The 18,441-nt window shown below is 44.7% G+C and overlaps 1 protein-coding gene across 1 annotated transcript; it reads right to left on the bottom strand.

Moving 5' to 3' along the window:
• Positions 1-43: 43 nt before the first annotated feature.
• WNT8B (Wnt family member 8B) lies at positions 44-9,958 on the bottom strand. The gene is made up of 6 exons (XM_019636281.1): positions 9,833-9,958; positions 6,695-6,728; positions 5,764-5,931; positions 4,776-4,901; positions 3,841-3,983; positions 44-3,634 (listed from the first exon to the last, which is right to left on the bottom strand). The coding sequence occupies exons 1-6, from the start codon at positions 9,956-9,958 to the stop codon at positions 3,089-3,091; spliced, it is 1,143 nt and encodes a 380-aa protein (XP_019491826.1). The 3' UTR covers positions 44-3,088.
• Between the last annotated feature and the right edge of the window lie 8,483 nt (positions 9,959-18,441).

The raw sequence follows: 18,441 nt of genomic DNA, 5'->3' as shown, positions 1-18,441 counted from the left end.
GACTCCAGTGGGGGTAGAAGGCTATTTTAATGGCATTTTGTTCTCTTATTTTCTCTTTCTGAGCTCTTTAGAGATATTGTTTTGCGAAGGCAGGCTTTCTTCCCCCTTCTTTCCAGTCTGCAGATTGCCTCTATGGGAGCCAACATAAATATTTCTCCTCCAGGAATGCGGGTTAATTAAAAGGAAGTGAATGAGTGGAAGCATCCAATCCAGACCCACAATAGGCGAGTGCCCTGGCCTGCCCTTCCCTCCCACCACCACCAGCACCACCAGCGCTGAGCACGACCCTGTCTGTGTCTTTGCCCTAACCTGCTGCTCAGGCCAGTTGAGGCTGGGATTCTTTTCAAGAAAAGAAAGCCCTGCCTGTGTATATGCTTAGAGGCCAGGGACAGGAAGAAGACAGTGTTTTGCACCCCACCCCCCAACCAGTGTCCTTGTCACTTCTTAGGACCTCCCTCTGTTTCTGTCCTCTGGTTGAGGACTCCAGATGGGCTCCTAAAGAGCACACTAGAGGAGGGAAGGGGCCTGGGTTCCAGTACGCACCCCACCACGGTCACTTGCTAGTTGGTGGAACAAGCCAGACTTCTTAGCATCGGTTTAAATCTATAAAACAAAAGTTTGACTAGCTGACCTTAAAGTGCCTTCCCAAGCAGCTGTTCGTTCTGGAGTTGTCCTCGTCTGTGAAGGAGAACACAGCCCTGGTGATTGAGTCTAAGGGAGAACCTAAACTCCATGATTGCAGGGAGGGCCATGTATTGCTCACCACTCTATTTCCACTCCTGTGTGTTTGCTGAGTGAACAAATGAATGAATGGATAATGCAGGAGGGGGAAAAGCACTAAAGGTCTAAGGTAGCTCAGTCATGTTTCCTTTCTAGAACTCAAATGAATCTGGTATCAATCATCTCCATTTGGGAATGCAAAACAATAACCTGGGAAAGAACTTTCTGGCAGCAAGACATGTTTAAGAGTACTGACCTGGAGTTATCAAATACGAAGCACAATAGTTTCCCCTGCTTTTCTGCTGAGAGACCTCCTGGAGAACGCGGCTTTCCTTTACAAGAAGGCAGCTTTCCTTTCCTTGTACTTGTATATTTTCTAGCTCTTGCCAGGTTTCTTACTGTACAGTATCAAATCATTCTGCCAAAGGGGATAGCCAGGCTGGTAGATGCTGCTGCTTCGTGAAGGAAGAAGGGTGAGTTGGGAAACGTAAGAGGCCCAGATCAAAGCTGAGGGAAGAAGCAAAAGCCTTTTGCTGATAGAGCTGGAACAGAAGCACTAGGAGACCCTGAAGGGAAGTGTGTCCCCTATAAGGAAGGAAGGGGAACCTTTCAGTAAGTGTTACTAAGACCAGAAGATGTGTAGGCGTGAGGCCAGGGCTTTGGCGTCTGACCTGGCCACCATTTCAATTTGGATATATATGGGAGCCCTTCCACACTCCCAGGCTGGCCTTTAGAGCCTCACTCAGCCCCTGTTTTATTCTTGGAGCCACACCTCCTCTGTTCGTTCTTGCTCTGGGAGAGGCAGGATGAGGGGGTCTGGCATTTGACCAGTTGCGCTCCTGAAGAGCAGACCCAGGAGCAGCCGAGGGGAAGGGCAATGGCTGGGAAGCTCCGTGGGCTGCTGATGTGTCAGGGATTGGCTCTTCCCTTCCCAGAGCCGTCTCATAAGCAAGTCCCTGCTGTACGGCGTCTCTCTCAGAACCGGGAGACTGAAGCGCCACAAGCAGCAAGCTCTTAGCTGCTGAGTGAATGTATTAGAGGAAGAATTATGTGGATGATTTACTAATCCTTAGCAGATTAGCCTCAGTAGGGCCAGGATAACTACTTATGCCATCAGGGAAGAAAGGCGCTAAGGATGGTGGTATTCTGGCAAGGTGGAAGTAAAGGGAGGGCCTCAAGGTTACATCTTCCACCCACCCGCCCCTATATCTCCAAGATGAGATATGTTGAATGAGTTCAATGCGTGGGGAAAGACACATACTACAGTGACTGCAATAAATTAAAAATGGAAGGTGCTGAACTTCCTATTAGCAACAGTTTCATTGCAGGAAGTTTACTTATTGAAGGAAAATATCCAAGGCCCCAAATCCTGCCTGTTTGAGAACCAGGTTAGTGAAAAGGAAGGGTCCTAGCTCCTTTTTCCTTATGACCTGCCTTTTAGAGGTGCAAACCAGGGTCCAAATGGGAAACTGGCTTTATTGAGCTCAGGCTTGGCTCAGGCACAAGGATCCTTTGTGGAAGGACAAGAGGTAAAGTTGGTTGCTAGGAGGAAATAGGTTAGGAGAAGGTTACTTGAAAGGGTAGGAAATGACTGCTAATCTGACCTCACTAGTTCTTTGACATTGTGGGTAAGTGGAGCACCTTAGGTGATTGTCTAGGAGGATCATTGCCCCACTGGTCAAGTCCCCTGGAGACGGTGTTGCGAAGATGAGTAGCACCCTCCGTTTTCAGCAAGGCAGCATGCTAGGGTTTCCACTCCCTTCTTCAACCCCTGCCTCTAGGAACCAGTCCCCATGCGTTTTCCTGGGTCAGTTTTCTGTTTCTCTTCACGGAAAGAGGGAAAAGGGCAAGGGGAGAGAAAGCATTAGAGATTCCCTGGGGAGTCTATGCCAACAGTTAGCAGGAAATCAAGCACAGGAGTAGCTCTATTGTAGAAGGAAGATGCGGCTGTGGTAGAGGCCTGGCAGCAAAAAATGGGGTGGAGGACAAGAAAATGAGCAAAAGAGAAGCCATGGCTTTACCCGCGGGCCCTGCATATTTGAGAAGGGGTCTTCCTGTTCCTAAGGAGTTAGGATAGCTGGGAAGGGGAGGGGGGAACTTCTATTCTCAACCTCGTCCAATGAAGATCAGTAGCTCAAAATCTCAAGAGTTCTCAGATCTAAATGTGGGCGGTGAGGACGTTTCAGACAGCTCCAGGGAATGCAGCGAAATTGGGGGAACAGGTTGGAAAGTGACAAACTCAGGAGATTGCAGTGTCTCTCTCAGGATCCCTGGGCTTGGGAGTGCGGGATCCCCATTCCCTAGTACTGGGGTCTCTAAAACAAGTCAAGGAAAAATGGGGAAAGGAGCAAGGAGAGGAGAGAGACCCTTAGGGTTTTCGCACGGGTTTGTGCGCCGCGCCCCCCCGCGGCCGCTCGGCTCGGCTACAGAAGTACTTGGTGACTCGCCGGCGGCACTGCTCGCAGCGGACCGCGCAGCACCAGTGGAACTTGCAGTTGCAGCTGGACACGGTCTCTGCGCGGCGCTCCTCCACCGCCAGCCCGCAGTCCCCACAGAGCCGGCGGCAGCTGCGGCGCTCCCAGCGGCCCAGGGCCCGCCCGCGTCGCAGGCACTCTCTGCCTTCGGTGCCCAGCAGTCCTAGCGTTTTGTTCTCCAGGCAGTAGTCCGGGGAGTCCTCCAAGTGCACCAGTTCCCGCGTGGAGATGGAACGGAAGGTGTCGGCGATGGCGCCGCGGCCGGCGGCACTGTTGCCCGCACCTTGCAGCAGGTCCACCTTGAGAGCTGCGTGGTACTTCTCCTTCAGGTGCGCGCCCACCTCGCGGAACTCGGGCAGCTGCAGCCAGCAGGTCTGCGTGGTGCAGCTGCCAGACACGCCGTGACACTTACACGTGCGTTTCATGGTGCCCTTCACCGCCTGGGAGAGAGCCAGGAGTGAGCGGGCCAGGGATTAAGCGCGTGGGGAGTCGGCCTCTGGGGGAGTTGCGAGGCTTCTGGTCAATCTATGTGGCCAGCCGCCTTAGTACCTCGTCTTCCCAAACAGTTAAGTGGGGAGCTGTCCGCACTTAAGGCTGGTAATGGATAGAGAGCCAGCTGCCTAACCCCAGGGGCTGCAGGACTCACCTTGCGGCCGGCCTCGTTGTTGTGCAGGTTCATGGCAGCCCGGGCATCTTGTCCTGTCTCCAGGGCATCGACGAACTGCTTGGATATTGCCTCTCCGAAGCCCACGTTGTCACTGCAGCCTCCCCACAGCCAGCCTTGACCTCCTGGAAAAGTGCAGGGGGAGGAAAGGTCGTTGAGCAGGTGGTGCGGATCCTCCTGGCTGCTGTTTCTAATCAGGCTGAGGGGCTATGGGATGGGGAAGGACTAGGGCTGGGCGAGAGCCCAGTCTCAAGATTAGTTTCAGCCTAGATTTGTTTTTGCCATTTTTGCGCGCCCACGTCCAGCCTCAGCCAATCTGCTGCTCAGGACTTCATGACATAAGTAGTTGCCGAGTGGATTCTCTGCAAGGTACCGGCGCTCCTCTACTTAAACACAGTTTCTGGCCTTTGGACGGAGTGTGCACGTGCCCCTCCAGCGATTGACTTCCAGACACGACACATGGCGCGAAAAAGGTGAGGAAAGCGCGAGCATCGAGGGGATAGAAAGGAACAACTGAAAAAATATGGACCAACCAAATTGGAAGTTGAGCCAGAGTGCCAGGAGGAAAAGAGAGGACAATGGAGGTAAAGAGTGGAAAGGAGACAGAGAGATAGACACCATGGAAGGACAGCACCCCTGTGTTTGAGAGATTGACTGGATTGAATCCTCGGGAAGCATTGTTCCTTTATCATTATTATGTTTAAATTAAGGAAAACACTCAGTGAGAGAAGGGCCCACGCAACATTTAGCCTGGTTTGTCACAACAGATTTTGGGCTTAAACTGGTTCGCCCTGATTTTCCTCAGATTTGGAAGAATGCAACTCTTCTTTACCCCACCCAGCTACCCACCGAGCTTTTCATTCTTGAAGTGAACTTTACTGGCCTGTCCTACTCACCCGCAACATCACACTACTCACCCAGTTGCCCGTTCCGAGAGTCATCACAGCCACAGTTGTCAAAATCCCCAAGGCTGCAGTTTCTAGTCAGAGTGTACATGACTCCAGCAGAACTGATGGCGTGTACAAACGCTGTCTCCCGATTAGCTGGCAGGAACCAAAAATTGGATCTGTTAGAGGGAGGGGTTGCAACCCAAAGAAATACCAGCCATGCTGCTTGCCTTCACTATGATCATCACACGCTTCTTTCCCAGCTCCATCCTATTTTTCCACCTTTATAATGTACCTCACTCTCTTCCAGGGTCTACTCCAGCCCTGGTCTCAGCTCTACTTTTTCCTCTTCCATCTTTTCAGATCACATATTTTATGATGAAGCGGCTAGATTTTTGTAGGCATGCATGATTGTAAAGGACTTAGGTGGGAAAGAGCCTGAGGAAGGAATGGGGGTGGAGATGAATCTGAAGTCCAGGTTGTGAAGAACCCATCCCCACTTTCTCCTAGAACATTGAAGTCTAAGAGGCATGTGCCCGTTATTCCTGAAAAGAACCTCTGACTGGCGGCTCTTTCATTTACTGGCATGGCCACTCTTTATCTTTTCCATGGGAATCTGCTTTCCAAGTCGTTTCCCACTTGGCTTGTACCTCTCTGCTGAGCCTGCTGAAGGAAGGGGCTTAGAGGTAGGAGGAATTGTGATCCCTACCTACCTCCTGATGTTATCTGTACTGAGGAAGCCTTTTGCCAACCAGGAGGCCAAGGATGGTATAGGATTGGGGGTGAAGCAAGGTCTACTCGTTGAGCAATGAGGGTTTGGGGGAAGAAAGAAAAAAGTTCTATAGATAGGAAACAGGAGCTGGAAAAGGAACGGAGAAGATCCCAGAGTGGGAGATGAAGTGAGCATAGAGGCCAGGTGAGGAATAAGGGTGTAGGGAGGCAGGGGGCCGTCCCTGGAGAGTGGGGCTCTAACCTGTGGCCAGGGGGTCCCGGGAGCTGTGGCCGAGGCTTTCCTTACCACTGCGAAGGCCGCCATGGCTGGACAGCTGCAGGGCTCTCTCAGGGCAGTTCCAGCGGTCCCAGGCAAACTGGTATTTGCATTCCTCAATACCACTCTGGGCACCAGCTGCCACGCTGCTGGAGTAGATCAGGTAAGCCTGTGGGGATACAGGGGTTAAAATGCAGACTCACAGCAGCTGGACTTGGGAGATATTTGCCCTAAAGTGGCCAAGCCCTTCTCTTCCTGCCCACCCTCCTATCCCTCCAAAATAATGACAGGGTAAGCACTTTAAATATGCAAGCTCATTTAACATCACAAATAACTTTGTGAAAGAAGAACCAGTGTATAGATTAGGAATCTGAGGCTCAGAGAGGTGAACTAAAGCAATTTGCTCAAGGTTCCCCAGCTAGCAAATGATATAGATAGGAATGAAATTCAGTTTCATCAGATGGTAGACCTCACTGGGTCTATACTATTCACTGTACTATTCTGCCTCTTCAAAATGATCCCAAATTACATCATCCATGAATTTTCCATTGTTCTCATCTCATTACCATCTTAGCAAAGACCATTTTGAAACTGGAAACGTCCTTAGAGACCATGCAGTACAATGCCAGTAATTTAAAGATGGAAAACTGCATCCCACCACTGCACTGAGAAGGTTGTGTGACTGTAGCCTGACACTGAAAGGCTTTTGACTTTTCTGGCTCTGGAAATTCCTCCCATAAATTCAGAATCAATACTCCCGACTGCTTGTCTTGGGTCTGACACTAGTTTGCTGTGTGGTTTGAAGTGTGTCCTTAACCCTCTCTGTGCCCCAGTTTTTCTGTCTGTAATAGATACAGCATAATAAAAGATGTGGATAAAGAGAAATTGGCATGTATAGCCTTCAGCCAAGAAGCTAAGATTAATGAAATCCAAATAAATCAAAGGAATTTTTTTTTCTTACCTTTGGACCAGTCATCAGGAAATTGTTCACTGACCTAGGAGAGAGAAAAAACACAGAGCATAATGGAGATGCACCAACTCATTTCTGCTGCCAACAGTTGTAAGGATTAATTCAGAAAATATAATTGATAGGAAGAAAGGGAAAATGGTTTTGCCAAGGAAAATTATGCACATGGAATCTACAAAAGATAATTTACTTAGTAAAAAAGAATACATACAAAAGGAGCTAGTATTATGCTTCCTTTGGATTTTTAAAATTTCAAATACCAAAAATGTTGGGAGTAATGTTTGATTGTTATTTTGCCAGGGTGGGAAGAGAGCTTGCGTTAACTCACTACTGTGTACCTGATGCTCTACTCTCAGTATTTTACATGTTGATGTTAAATCCCTACTATCTCAGGCATTATTTTCCCTATTTTTCAAATAGGGAATCTGAGACTCAAAAAAGTTAAATATATATATTGTTTAAGCTCTCCCAGCTAATAAGTGATTGAAGCAGAATTTGAATCCAGGTCTGTCTGACTCCACTGGACTGTGAGAGCAATAGTTCTCTAATCAGAAAGAGGTAAACAGTGAAATACCTTTCTAGGGATTGAGTCATAATTAAATTCCAAAAACAATTTGACTCCGGAAAATAGTTTAGCTGCTCCTTTCAAAATTTAAAAACGGATTTGCCAGATGATTTAGTGATTCCACTCTTGGGCATTTATTGCAGAGAAATGAAGACTAATTTTTACTCAGGAACTTGTACTTATATGTGCACAGCAACTTTATTCATTAAAACCAAAAATTGGAAACTACCTAAATGTCCTTCAAAGGATGAGTGGTTAAAAAACTGTGGCACACCCGTACCATGGAGTACTACTCAGCAATAAAAAGGAATGAAGTATAGAGCTGGAAAACAGATTAGTGGTTGCCAGGGGTTAGGGATGGGGGATGGGTTTGGCTATAAAGGAATAACACCAGTGAGCCTTGTGGTAATGGTAGAGTTAAGTATCTTGATTGTGGTGTGATTATGCAAAGCTATACATGTGGCAAAATCACATCAAGCTATACACACACACACACACACACACACACAAATGAGTATGTAAAACTGGTGGTCTGAATAAGCTTTATGAATATTGTACTATAGTTGTAAGACATTAACCCTAGGAGAGGCTTGTGTGGGACTTCCCTGCACATTTCTTTGCAACCTTCTGCAAGTCTATAATTATATAAAAATTAAAAATTTAATGTGTGCATATGTAATCTGGAATGTTGGAGATTTGGCAAATGGACTTCAGTATAGACATTTAAAAATTAACACAAACATATTACCTATTAGCTTTCTTTTCCATTATAATAGAAGAAAGTAACATGGGAATCATTATATATTGTACCATGAAATTTGGTGTACCCTGCAATTCTAAAGGCCAGCAAGATGCTGGCCATCATCAGAAAGCAGATTGGGAATGAAATAGATTGAGGAGGTTCAGGTTCCTGTCAGAGGCCAAAGGAGCTTGGCTGACTCTCTTCAGACAAAATACACACAACACCTAAAATGTGGGTAGTTTCTGAAAAACAGTAGTAATAAAGTGGGAGACTGCCATATTCTTGATATGTCACTTCAATGTTTAATAGGCGTCTCAAACTTAAATTCCTGATACACCTCAAGCTGAACTCCTCATCTTCAATGACACCGTCTCAAACCTGCTCCTTCTGCAGCCTTCCCCACCTAAGTAAAGCGCAGTTCCTTTTAGTTGTCACACAAAAACCTTAGAGTCATCTTTGACTCCTTTCTTCCTCTCACATCCTGTATTCAATCTGTCATCAAACCTGCCAGCTCCAGCTCAGAATATATCCAGGCTCTAATCGGTTCTCAACACCTTCACTGCTATCACTCTGGTCCAAACTGTCTTTCTCTCTTACCTGGATTATTTATTGGTAAAGCCTACTAACTAGTCTCCTTGCTTCTACCTGTATTCTCCCACATGCTACTCTCAAAATGATTGGTCCCTTTAAAGATTGATCCCTTTAAAATATAAATCAATTTTTTCCATTCTCTGCTCAAAAATCCTCCGGTGGTTTCTTATCTTACATAGAGCAGAAGCCAAATTCTTAGCATGGTTTATAAGACCCTACACAATGTAGCCCCCAGTTAGGCCTCGGGCCTAATCTACTACTCTACCCGGCTGACTCTGCTCTTGTTCCTCTGACACACTGGGCACTCTCCAGCCTCCAGCACTGGCTGTCCTCTTTGCCTGGAATGCATTTTACTTAGATATCTACATAGCTTGTTCCTTCACCTGCATCAGGCCTTTTAATCAATGTGTCATTCTCCTTGAGGCTGTCCTTAATCATCCTATTTTAAATTGCAACCCCTTCCATCCCCTTTCTCTGTTTCATCATTTTTCTCCATCGCACTTTTATCGTCAGAACACTAGGTTTTACATCTTTATTTATTTTTTTACTTTTTGCCTCTTCCCACTAGACTGTAAGCTTCATTAAGGCAGATTTTGTGGAGGTGGGGTAGTGGTCCGTTTTGTTCACCAAGCATTACCAGTGCCTTGAAGCATGCCTGGGGACAGTAAGCATTTAATAAATATTTGTTGAATGAAAGAATGAAGGAACTCACTTTTGGGGGTGGGAAAAGGAAGAAGTATCACCTGAGGAAACTCAGAAGGAGCAGCTATCTGGAGAGAGAGGGGAATAGGAGAGAATCCCTCATTCATGCCCCCGGTCATAAACACCATGACTATGCAAGGTCTCCCACATCCTTACCGCCAATCCTGACTTCTATCTTGAGATCCAGAGCTGCGTTCCCAAATGAACGCTAGACTTCCCTACTGGGAATGTTTGAAAATGTAAAGACAACATGTCCAAAAGCTAACTCACCTTTCCTGCCAAACTACCCAGTCTTCCTGATGTTACTGTTTTTTGTTAATGGAGGCACTATTTCCCCAAATCTCTCTCAATCCATCCTCACCATCCAATCAGTTATTAAGACCTGTGTGTGCTTTTGCCTCTATTATATTTTTCACGTGCCAGTTCCCTCTTTTCTCTCTCACAGTCTCCGTGACTCTCGCTGTGACAGCCTTGGCTGTGGTCTCCTGTCTAGACCACTGTAGAAGCTCCACTAACTGACTTCTCTACTTACAGTGTTTACCCCATTCCAGTCCGGTGTATTGTGTGCAGCTAAGTCAGTCTTCTGAAAGCCTGATTCTGATGTCCTGTGCAAGAATCTTTCGTAGTTCTCCATCTCTTGCCACTCAAGGCGCTCCATAATCTGACCCTACGAATCTTTCCAGCCTGATTGCCCATGAAATATCCCTACTTGTCCAGTCCTCTAGTCAAGATGAACCAGTTGCTATTCCTGGACACCCATACATTCATGTTTCTATGGCTATGCTCATGCTGCTCTTTTAAATCGTGCCCATTCTTAGTATTTTCAACCAGTGGTGCTGGAGCAACTGGATATCCACATGCAAAAAAATGTAGTTGGATCCCTATTTCATACCATATACAAAAATTAATTCAAAATAGACATAGACCTGCATGTACGAGATAAAACAGTGATCATTTAGATTTCATCAAAATTAAAAACTGTCATGATTGAAAAGGCACCATCAAGAAAGTAAAAAGACAACCCACAGAATGGGAGAAAATAATTATTTATCTAGCCAGGCACTTGTATTCAGAATATATAAAAAGCACTTACAACTAAACGATAAAAAGGCAAATAGCCCAAGTAAAAAATGGTTGAAGGACTTGAATAGACACTCCTACAAAAAAAAATATATGAGTGGCTATCATTAGACATCAGGGAAATCCAACAAGAATTCACACCCACTAAGCTAAAATAAAAAAGACAGGCAACAACAGCTGTTGGCAAGGATGTGGAGAAATCAGAACCTTTATACATTTCAGGTGGGATTGTAAAATAGTGCAGCTACTTTGGAGAATAGTCTGGCAATTCCTCAAAAAGTTAAACATGGAGTCACCATATGACCCAGCAATGACACTCCTAGGTGTAGGCTCAGGAGAATTCAAAACACGTTTCCAACAAAAACTTGTATATGAGTTCACAGCAGCATTATTCATAACAGCCAAAAAAATAAAAACAATCCAAGTATCTATCAACTGATGAATAGATGGATAAAATGTGGTATATCTGTACAATGGAATATTATTTGGTAATAAAAAGGAATGAAGTACTGATACATGCTACAACATAGAGGAACCTTGAAAATATCATTCTAAGTGAATGAAGTCAGACACAAAAGCCTGTAAATTATATGATTCTATTTATTAAAAATGTCCAGAATAGGCAATTCTATAGAAACTGAAAGTAGATTAGCAGTTGCTAGAGACTGATGGGAGGGAAATGAGTAGTGACTGCTGATAGATATGGGGTTTCTTTTTAGGGTGATAAAAGTGTTCTAAAATTGATTGTAGTGCGAGTTGCACAAGTTTGTGAATATGGTAAAACCCCTTGATTTTTGCACTTTAAAAGAGCGAATTTTACAGTAGGTGAATTATATCTCATAATTATATTATATAATGTAATAATCCTACGTATTCTTAAGTATCTAGTTCACAAGCCACAGTCAGCGTTTCCTGAAGTCTCACAGCAACTTTTTTCTGCCTCATATTAAGGTTTCCTTTATTCCCTTATATGTGACTATAAGTGGGAGCTGCCTTAATTATCTTTTTATCCCCTCCAGCTCCTATTATAGTACTGAACATAATAAGTATAAAAACGCATTGAATTAAAGAGCTTTGGGGAAAGGATGGAAGAATCATCAGATGCAACAGGGTAAGAAGGACCGAAAAAAATATTTTGGCAGCTATGAGAGGGAAGTTGGGACAAGCCAGTGCCCCCACTGACTTTCTAACGTTGTGAGCAGATGACCATGCTCCATTAGCAGACGATCATACAAGAGCAACAGACAACGAACCCTGAGCATATGTACACAGAGGTTGGTTTTATAATAAAAACTTTAGCAAGTCAACCTGACACACTTCATGCTATGTATAATTGCTACTGTGCTTCATAGTAATTAAGCATAAGTGCTAAGCAATTTACATAAACAACTGTAGTTAGTTTTGCTTTTACACTGCCAAATAAAATTGTTTGTCTCTTCTCCTTTTGTTAGTCTTCCAGTGTATATACTGGCACCATGTAAAATTTAACTTCTACCATGCAACAGTATGTCAGGAACTCTTCTGAGTGCTTTACCTGTATCTCATTTTCAATTTTTATAGCAACCCCATGGGGTAGGTGCTAAACTATATCGAGTGTTCATTCTGTGTACACCAAGTACTGTTTCAAGTACTTTACGTGATTTATCACAATTATATGAAGTAGAAACTATACGTCTTCCATTGTATAGACACAGAAACCGAGACACCGAGTAATCAGCCAGCGTCACACAGCAGATTCAGTGGGAAAGCCAGGATTGGCACCTAGTTGGTCTGATTCTCAAGTATCTGCTCCTTCACTGCTGTGCTGCAGCCCATGTTTCCCTTGCTCTTATTCCCATCTGCGAGTCCAGGAGTCCTGATCCTTGAAAAGTTCTCGATTAAGTGTTTATTGGAGGTCTCACTCATTCACAAGCTCAGTTAGCCATCACGTTGTCTGTGCTGCTTTTCTATTCTTCCATTGCTCCAGCCCTTCCATGTCCACCAGGCACCCATATCTGCCAGGCATAGGCTCTGCTTTATCTGAAGAACACCACATCCCCTGGGCATGATTTTGGAGACTGTTGCTGCTCACACTGGGTTCTATGCATTAACAAAGTGGGGACAGACAAATGTACCACACTAATGCAAGATGTTAAACATGGGGAAAGCTGTACAGGGGAGAAGGGGGAGGGAACATATGGGAACTCTGTGCTTTCTGCTCAAGTTTTCTGTAATCCTCCTCTAAAAAAAATAGCCTAGGGCCAACCGAGTTGGTTAAGAGCTCACTTGGGACACCAGCTCTGAGCAGCAGGGCCGCGGTTCAGATCCCACATTAAGGGCCAGTGGCGCTGCGCCCTCTACAGCTAAGATGGTGAACAACAGCTCAACCTGGAGCTGGGCTGCTGTGAGTTGTCGGCGACGGCATAAGCTGCAGCGGGGCTGCAGTGGACTGCCATGAGCTACACAAGTGGCTGGCAGCCAGTGTGAGCGTCTGGCAGCCGGTGAGAGCTGCTGTGAGCTGCAGTGAGCGGCCGACCAATGACCGGCAACTGATTGCCTCACAGAGCACAATGCTCATACCAACATGGGCCAGTGAAGCGACATCCTCCACAACTAGACTGAAGAACAAAACAGCAATTTGTCTACCTGTCTGTTCCCCTCCCCCCAATTCCCCAATAAAAAATCTTTAAAAAAAAAGTCTATTATTTTTTTCTAAATGTAGGGACGAATGTCTTTTAGCTCCCTTTAGAGTTTCAGTTTTCCACTTGGGTATCAAAACTGCCATTTGTGTACAAAAGTCTTACAGAGTTTTAATAAAAATAGTTCTTTCCATTTTTGCTTATAGTACCGTCCTAGTCACCCTCCATGCCCCTTCGGTGCACTGAAACTCAGGGGCTTGCTAACAGATTCAAGCGCCAAGCTTCATTGCTGGATCTTCTCTAATCTCTTCCTTTGGGGTGATGCTGCCTGGGAAGACTCCATAGTCACTCACACTCATGTAGATAAACTCCTGGGGCCTGCAATTCTCCTGCCCACATAAGCTAAACCCATTTGAAAATTAATCCAAGTGGATTATCTTGTAGAGTGCATGAGAATTCTCTGGGGAGTTTTTAAAATGAGATTCCTGGGCCCCAGCTCCAGAAACTCTTGTTGAGCAGTGTGTGTGTGTGTGTGTGTGGGGTGTGGGTACGAATCTGCATGTACATGTGTCTGAGATGACTGTATTGCAGATGGTCCTCAGAGTTCACTTTGAGAAACACTGGTCCAGAGGGGGAATAGGGAGGCACTTACCTAATAGGGAGGCATCTAATACCTAAGTAATAACTTGAGGGCCTGAGAGACTCAAATTATTGCTTGAATCTTCTGGAAAAGGGCTGCTCCAAATGCAACAGTAACAAACTGGTGGACATTCTCTTCTTTTGTATCTGGATTGTGCACCTTCTGGTTTGGGTACCTCTCAGAGCTCTCACTGGTCACCGCCCTGAGGGGCTGCTCTCTGAGCTGAGCACCAAAATCATAGATCTCTTTCCTTCCCTGCAGTTTTCCTTGGTATCATAGAATGTTTTCCTGGCAGTTCCAGCTGACCTGTTTATGCCTATCCTCCCCCATACCAGGAATAAAATATTGGGGGGGAGGGAGGGGTTGAAATATGCTTACAAGGATTCTGAGTGTTGTCTAAAGACCATCGATCTAGGAAACATGCTAACTATCTCCACACGTGGACATCTTTACTGCCATAGCTATTACTTTGCATTCTTAGACCACTGCTACACTCTTGTCATCATTCCTGAAGTGAGTCTTTAGTTCATTCTTTGGTCTACACTTTTCCCTACAAGCTTCTAATGCCATCTTATCCTTCTCCCAACTTAATTTACCAGTAGTAAGAATTAAGGAGAACAATCAAATCTCCTCTCTCTCTCTCTCTCTCTCTCTCTCTCTCTCTCTCTCTCTCTCTCTCTCTCTCTCTCTCTCTCTCTCTCTCTCTCCCTCCCTCCCTGCCTCCCTCCCTCTCCCCATCATTCATTCTGAGCTCTCACAATTACGTTTCACTGTAAGTAGCTTCTGCTGCCACTCTCATCTAGTCTGGTTAGCCACATTGTGTCCTGTTGTCCTTATCTTTACTACTTTCTGCCACAACTCCTGTAATATCAACATTTATAAGTTATTTCCCCTTCCTTTTAATGTGTGTCTAAATTCTTCCCATTCTCTTCATTACTAAATATCTTTTTGACTATTGTTGAATAACAGATACAGATGCATTGGTAGTTTTAGGCTATAGGGAACCACTAAGCAGAGCCCTGAGCACTTTCTATTATTTTCCCATTTTGTCTCTGCTCTAGGGACTTTTTAACTGTGCAACACCTCAGTGGCTATAATCTAGCCATAATCTATCCACAATGCAAAGTTTCTTATCTAGGGCTCTATAGCTCCTCAAACACCACAGCTTTCAGCTTTCAGTATTATGCAGCTTATCTCATGAGCTATACTGCCTCCTGAATTTCCTAGTCCATAATCAGTCTGGTCACCAGTACATTCTCCCCCCCCCCCCCCCCCCCCGGGGGAGCTGGAGCAGGAGGGGAAGGACTTTGGATCAACCCAAATTCAAATGCCACAGCTTCTCTTTTAGCTCTTGGAAAATCTCCAAGTTTGTTTTGTTTGTTTGTTTATTTGTCTTTTTTGACCTAACATTTATTATCCATATACCTATGCACTCTAATTTTCAAAGCTCCCCTTTACTTGATACCATTTGAGTTAACTTTTAATCATTATTTATTACTATTTTTACCACCTTAGGAAGTTCACAGAAAATTGCAAGTCCTCATTCTCTGTCAGTTATGTCTAATGGTGGACAACAGGTCTAAGCCACTATCCAATGTTTCAGCCATTTCTCCCTCTTTGGAGGCTGTTCTCCAAACTAGCAGAGCCCACAAGGTGGTCTGTAGCACATCACATTGTATGGTTAGCAGTTTAGCCGCCATGGTGAGCACACGTGCCTGATTCTATATAGCCTGTGACACACATGGGCACTGGACCAGGAGTGCCAAGCACCATGCTATCTTTAGACTTCCTTCTCCCTTTGTGTGACCAAGACCTTGTTACTATGCCAAGTCTGTGTGCTGGCCTGCCTCTTCCCCTCAGTGTGAGAGCTCCTTCCCAGGAGAACACTCAGTCTCAGGCAGCAAGCCTCTTTCAGGTCAGCCTTACTAGTTTGCCAAGTGTGCCTGGAATCATCTGAGTCCCAGTGGTTGATGGAACTTAAATTTAAGTTAGGATTCCCCTTTTCCATGCCTCACATATATTTTTATTTTATTTTTATTTATTTTACTTATTAATTTTTAAAAGATTTTTATTGGGGGAGGGGAACAGTGCTGGGAAATTGGGGGAAGGGGAACAGACAAGTTGCTGTCCTTTTGTTCTTCAGTCTAGTTGTGGAGGACGTCGCTTCACTGGCCCATATTGGTATTATCATTGCACTCTTCCCGGGTGAGGCAGTCAGTCGCCGGCCATTGGACGGCTGCTCATGGCAGCTCACGAAAGCTCATGAAAGCTCACGCCAGCTGCCGGCCACTCATGGTAGCTCACAGCAGCCCACTGCAGACCCACTGCAGCCTACACTGTCGCCGGTGACTCACAGCAGCCCAGCTCCAGGTCGAGCTGTTGTTCATCATCTTAGCTGTAGAGGGCGCTGCATCACTGGCCCATGTGGGATCTGAACCGGCGGCCCTGCTGCTCAGAGCTTGCATCCCAAGCCAACTCTTAACCAACGCGCCACTCGGCTGGCCCCCCTCACACATTTTTAAAATGAAAAGGTTTTGAACATGAATCTCCAGAATTTGGTGTTTTCTTTTCAACATCTAGGACTTTCATCTCAGTGCCCTCTGATCCCCGACTTTGTTCTCCATCTTTTCACTTTCCCCACAAGCCTTTGAAGAACCGGTTTGGCTTCTCCCTACCCTTTAATCTCATCTCTTGAGGCCCATAAAAAGTCTGTGGGTCATGATGCTGGAGTTGGCTTACTTCAGGAGAGACCACGTAATTACTGTAATTCGGGGTGCTGGCCCAGGGGAAGGGAGAAGTGGTTGTGAATGAATATAGATGCAGAGCTCCCTCTGGAGATTTGAAACAGAGAGAGAACAGGGCGTAGGGGACAAAAGGCTAAGGGGGAGGGTCTAGTGTAGGGAAACCATCTGGAGCTGGAGCTCGAAGTTGTTCCACTGAAGCAACTTTCTCTTAGAAGGAGTGTCTGGCAGCCAGCCTTTCACCTCCTGGAACTAGCAAGACGCCTTGGGCTGAGGATCACCCGATTACAGCGATTTCTAAACAAGTTTCTCTGTGATTCTACCTGCTACAACATATGCTGTACAGACCACACATGCACAAGCACATACACACAGATAAGTACACATACACAATTACAGGGAAGGCAGCCTTACTGACCAAAATAGTCTCCCATTGGTCCAGAATTTTTCACTAGCCCCTCTGACAATACCTGAGGCTATTTAAGCTAGGAATAATTTCACCGCACAATTAGAAAGAGTTAAGTTTAAAATGCAATTTTTTCCAAGAGTAAACAGCATGACTAATTCTTACCCATTGTAAAGTATAACTAATTGAAATCAGGTTCTTTCCTATTTATCTAGGGGAGGGATTAGGAGGTAAAGGCACAAGATACCTGAAGTCTTGAAAGGAAGAGAAGGATTCAGAATTACAAATTTCCTCCTCAAAAATCTGTCGCAAGGGAACAAAGGTGATATCGGTGGAGAGATCTGTTTCAGTAGAACAATGGAACAGAAGCCAGATTACAGTGAGTGAAGAGTTATGAAATGAAAGCAGCTAATGTTGACTCAAGGAGCTTGGTACTGAAAGGAAAGAGAGAAAGATGCAGTGAAGATTTGGGCCATGTGAAGGTTTTTTTTCAAGATGAGTATAAAAGGAAAACTTAAGCAATGTGTTAGCTTTGGGTCATATCCCATAGCTATTTCACTGATTTAAACTCCATCTCTTTTTTCAAAGGGAATTCAGCCCTATAAATAATTCTCAAAATTTTTTTTATGAGTGAATTATAAATTATTCACTTTTTCACTGTATTATAATGCAGTGCCCTAAAATATATTATAAAAAGTCTCATAAACCAGTTGGCTAAAAAAACAAAGTTAAACAGATGTGTCAGTTTTAGTAGTAGTCTTTATATTAACATTTATATTAAAATCCCACATTATCTCAAGTTCAGTCCTTGACAAATAATTACTGGCAAAGACCATATAATAGCCCACAGGACAACTGTGTATCATGAGTATCAGGCAGATTTCTTCCCAAGCAAATCACAGATTTTCAAGGGATAATCTTTTCCCCTCAAAGTGAATGAAATGTCATTTGTATTCCAGGATATTTTATAGAGCCATAGGCTGTCTTCCCCGGCCCTCATTTCCTTCCTTCTTTTTGTATTGTAGCAAACTCTGCTGAGAAACACTGAGCTACAAAAAAGCACTTCAGCGCTTAGCATTTAAATGAGGACTGTAACTGGGAATACGCTGTACTCATTCTCTGCTTTGTGAAAGCTGCTAAGGAACAGCTCAAGCCACTGTTCCCAGAATTGCAGGAACCTCGTCCAGGGTCATGATGCAGAGCATTTTGCTTTGTTTTCTGATCTTGCTACCTTAGTCCCTCTAGTATAAACTTCAGAAAATATTCATGTTCTCAGTAGCATTGATGGATGCAATACCAGTTTATGTCAGGATCAAGAAAATAGGTGTACATGGTAACTCTAAGAATTGTTTTATAAAGCAACTAGGTGAACAGGGAAGGTAGGGAAATTGACCAGCTTGGACACTTTGGTACCATGTTCACTACTTAATGGAACTAAATCCAATGGGTGGTAAAAAATGTTCTCTCCTCAACCTGATCCAATGATCACTTTCTGTTGCCTTTACTAAGCAGCCACAGTGCAAACAGAAATAACCTCCAATATGTATTTGAATGAATTTTCTCTTTTCACTAATTTATATTCTTGATTCTCCCCCCCCCCAAGAGCAGTCATATCGATGTGATGTTCCCCAAGATTCACTCTAATTACTGGCTCTA

Source organism: Hipposideros armiger, unplaced genomic scaffold, assembly GCF_001890085.2.
Source record: "Hipposideros armiger isolate ML-2016 unplaced genomic scaffold, ASM189008v1 scaffold_28, whole genome shotgun sequence".
Taxonomy (NCBI): domain Eukaryota; kingdom Metazoa; phylum Chordata; class Mammalia; order Chiroptera; family Hipposideridae; genus Hipposideros; species Hipposideros armiger.
The sequence above is the reverse complement of the archived record's forward strand: the minus strand, read 5'-3'. Positions and strand labels throughout refer to the sequence as shown.

What these genes read in the sequence shown, in the direction of transcription:
- WNT8B (XM_019636281.1), bottom strand. Translation starts at nt 9,958, where the DNA reads ATGGAGCGCCTTGAGTGGCAAGAGATGGAGAACTACGAAAGATTCTTG. An exon ending in TCCTGATGACTGGTCCAAAG is followed by an intron (nt 5,932 to 6,694) that starts GTAAGAAAAAAA and finishes AGCTGCTGTGAG; the next exon opens with TCTGCATTTTAACCCCTGTA. An exon ending in ACAACGAGGCCGGCCGCAAG is followed by an intron (nt 3,635 to 3,840) that starts GTGAGTCCTGCA and finishes GCTCTCTCCCAG; the next exon opens with GCGGTGAAGGGCACCATGAA.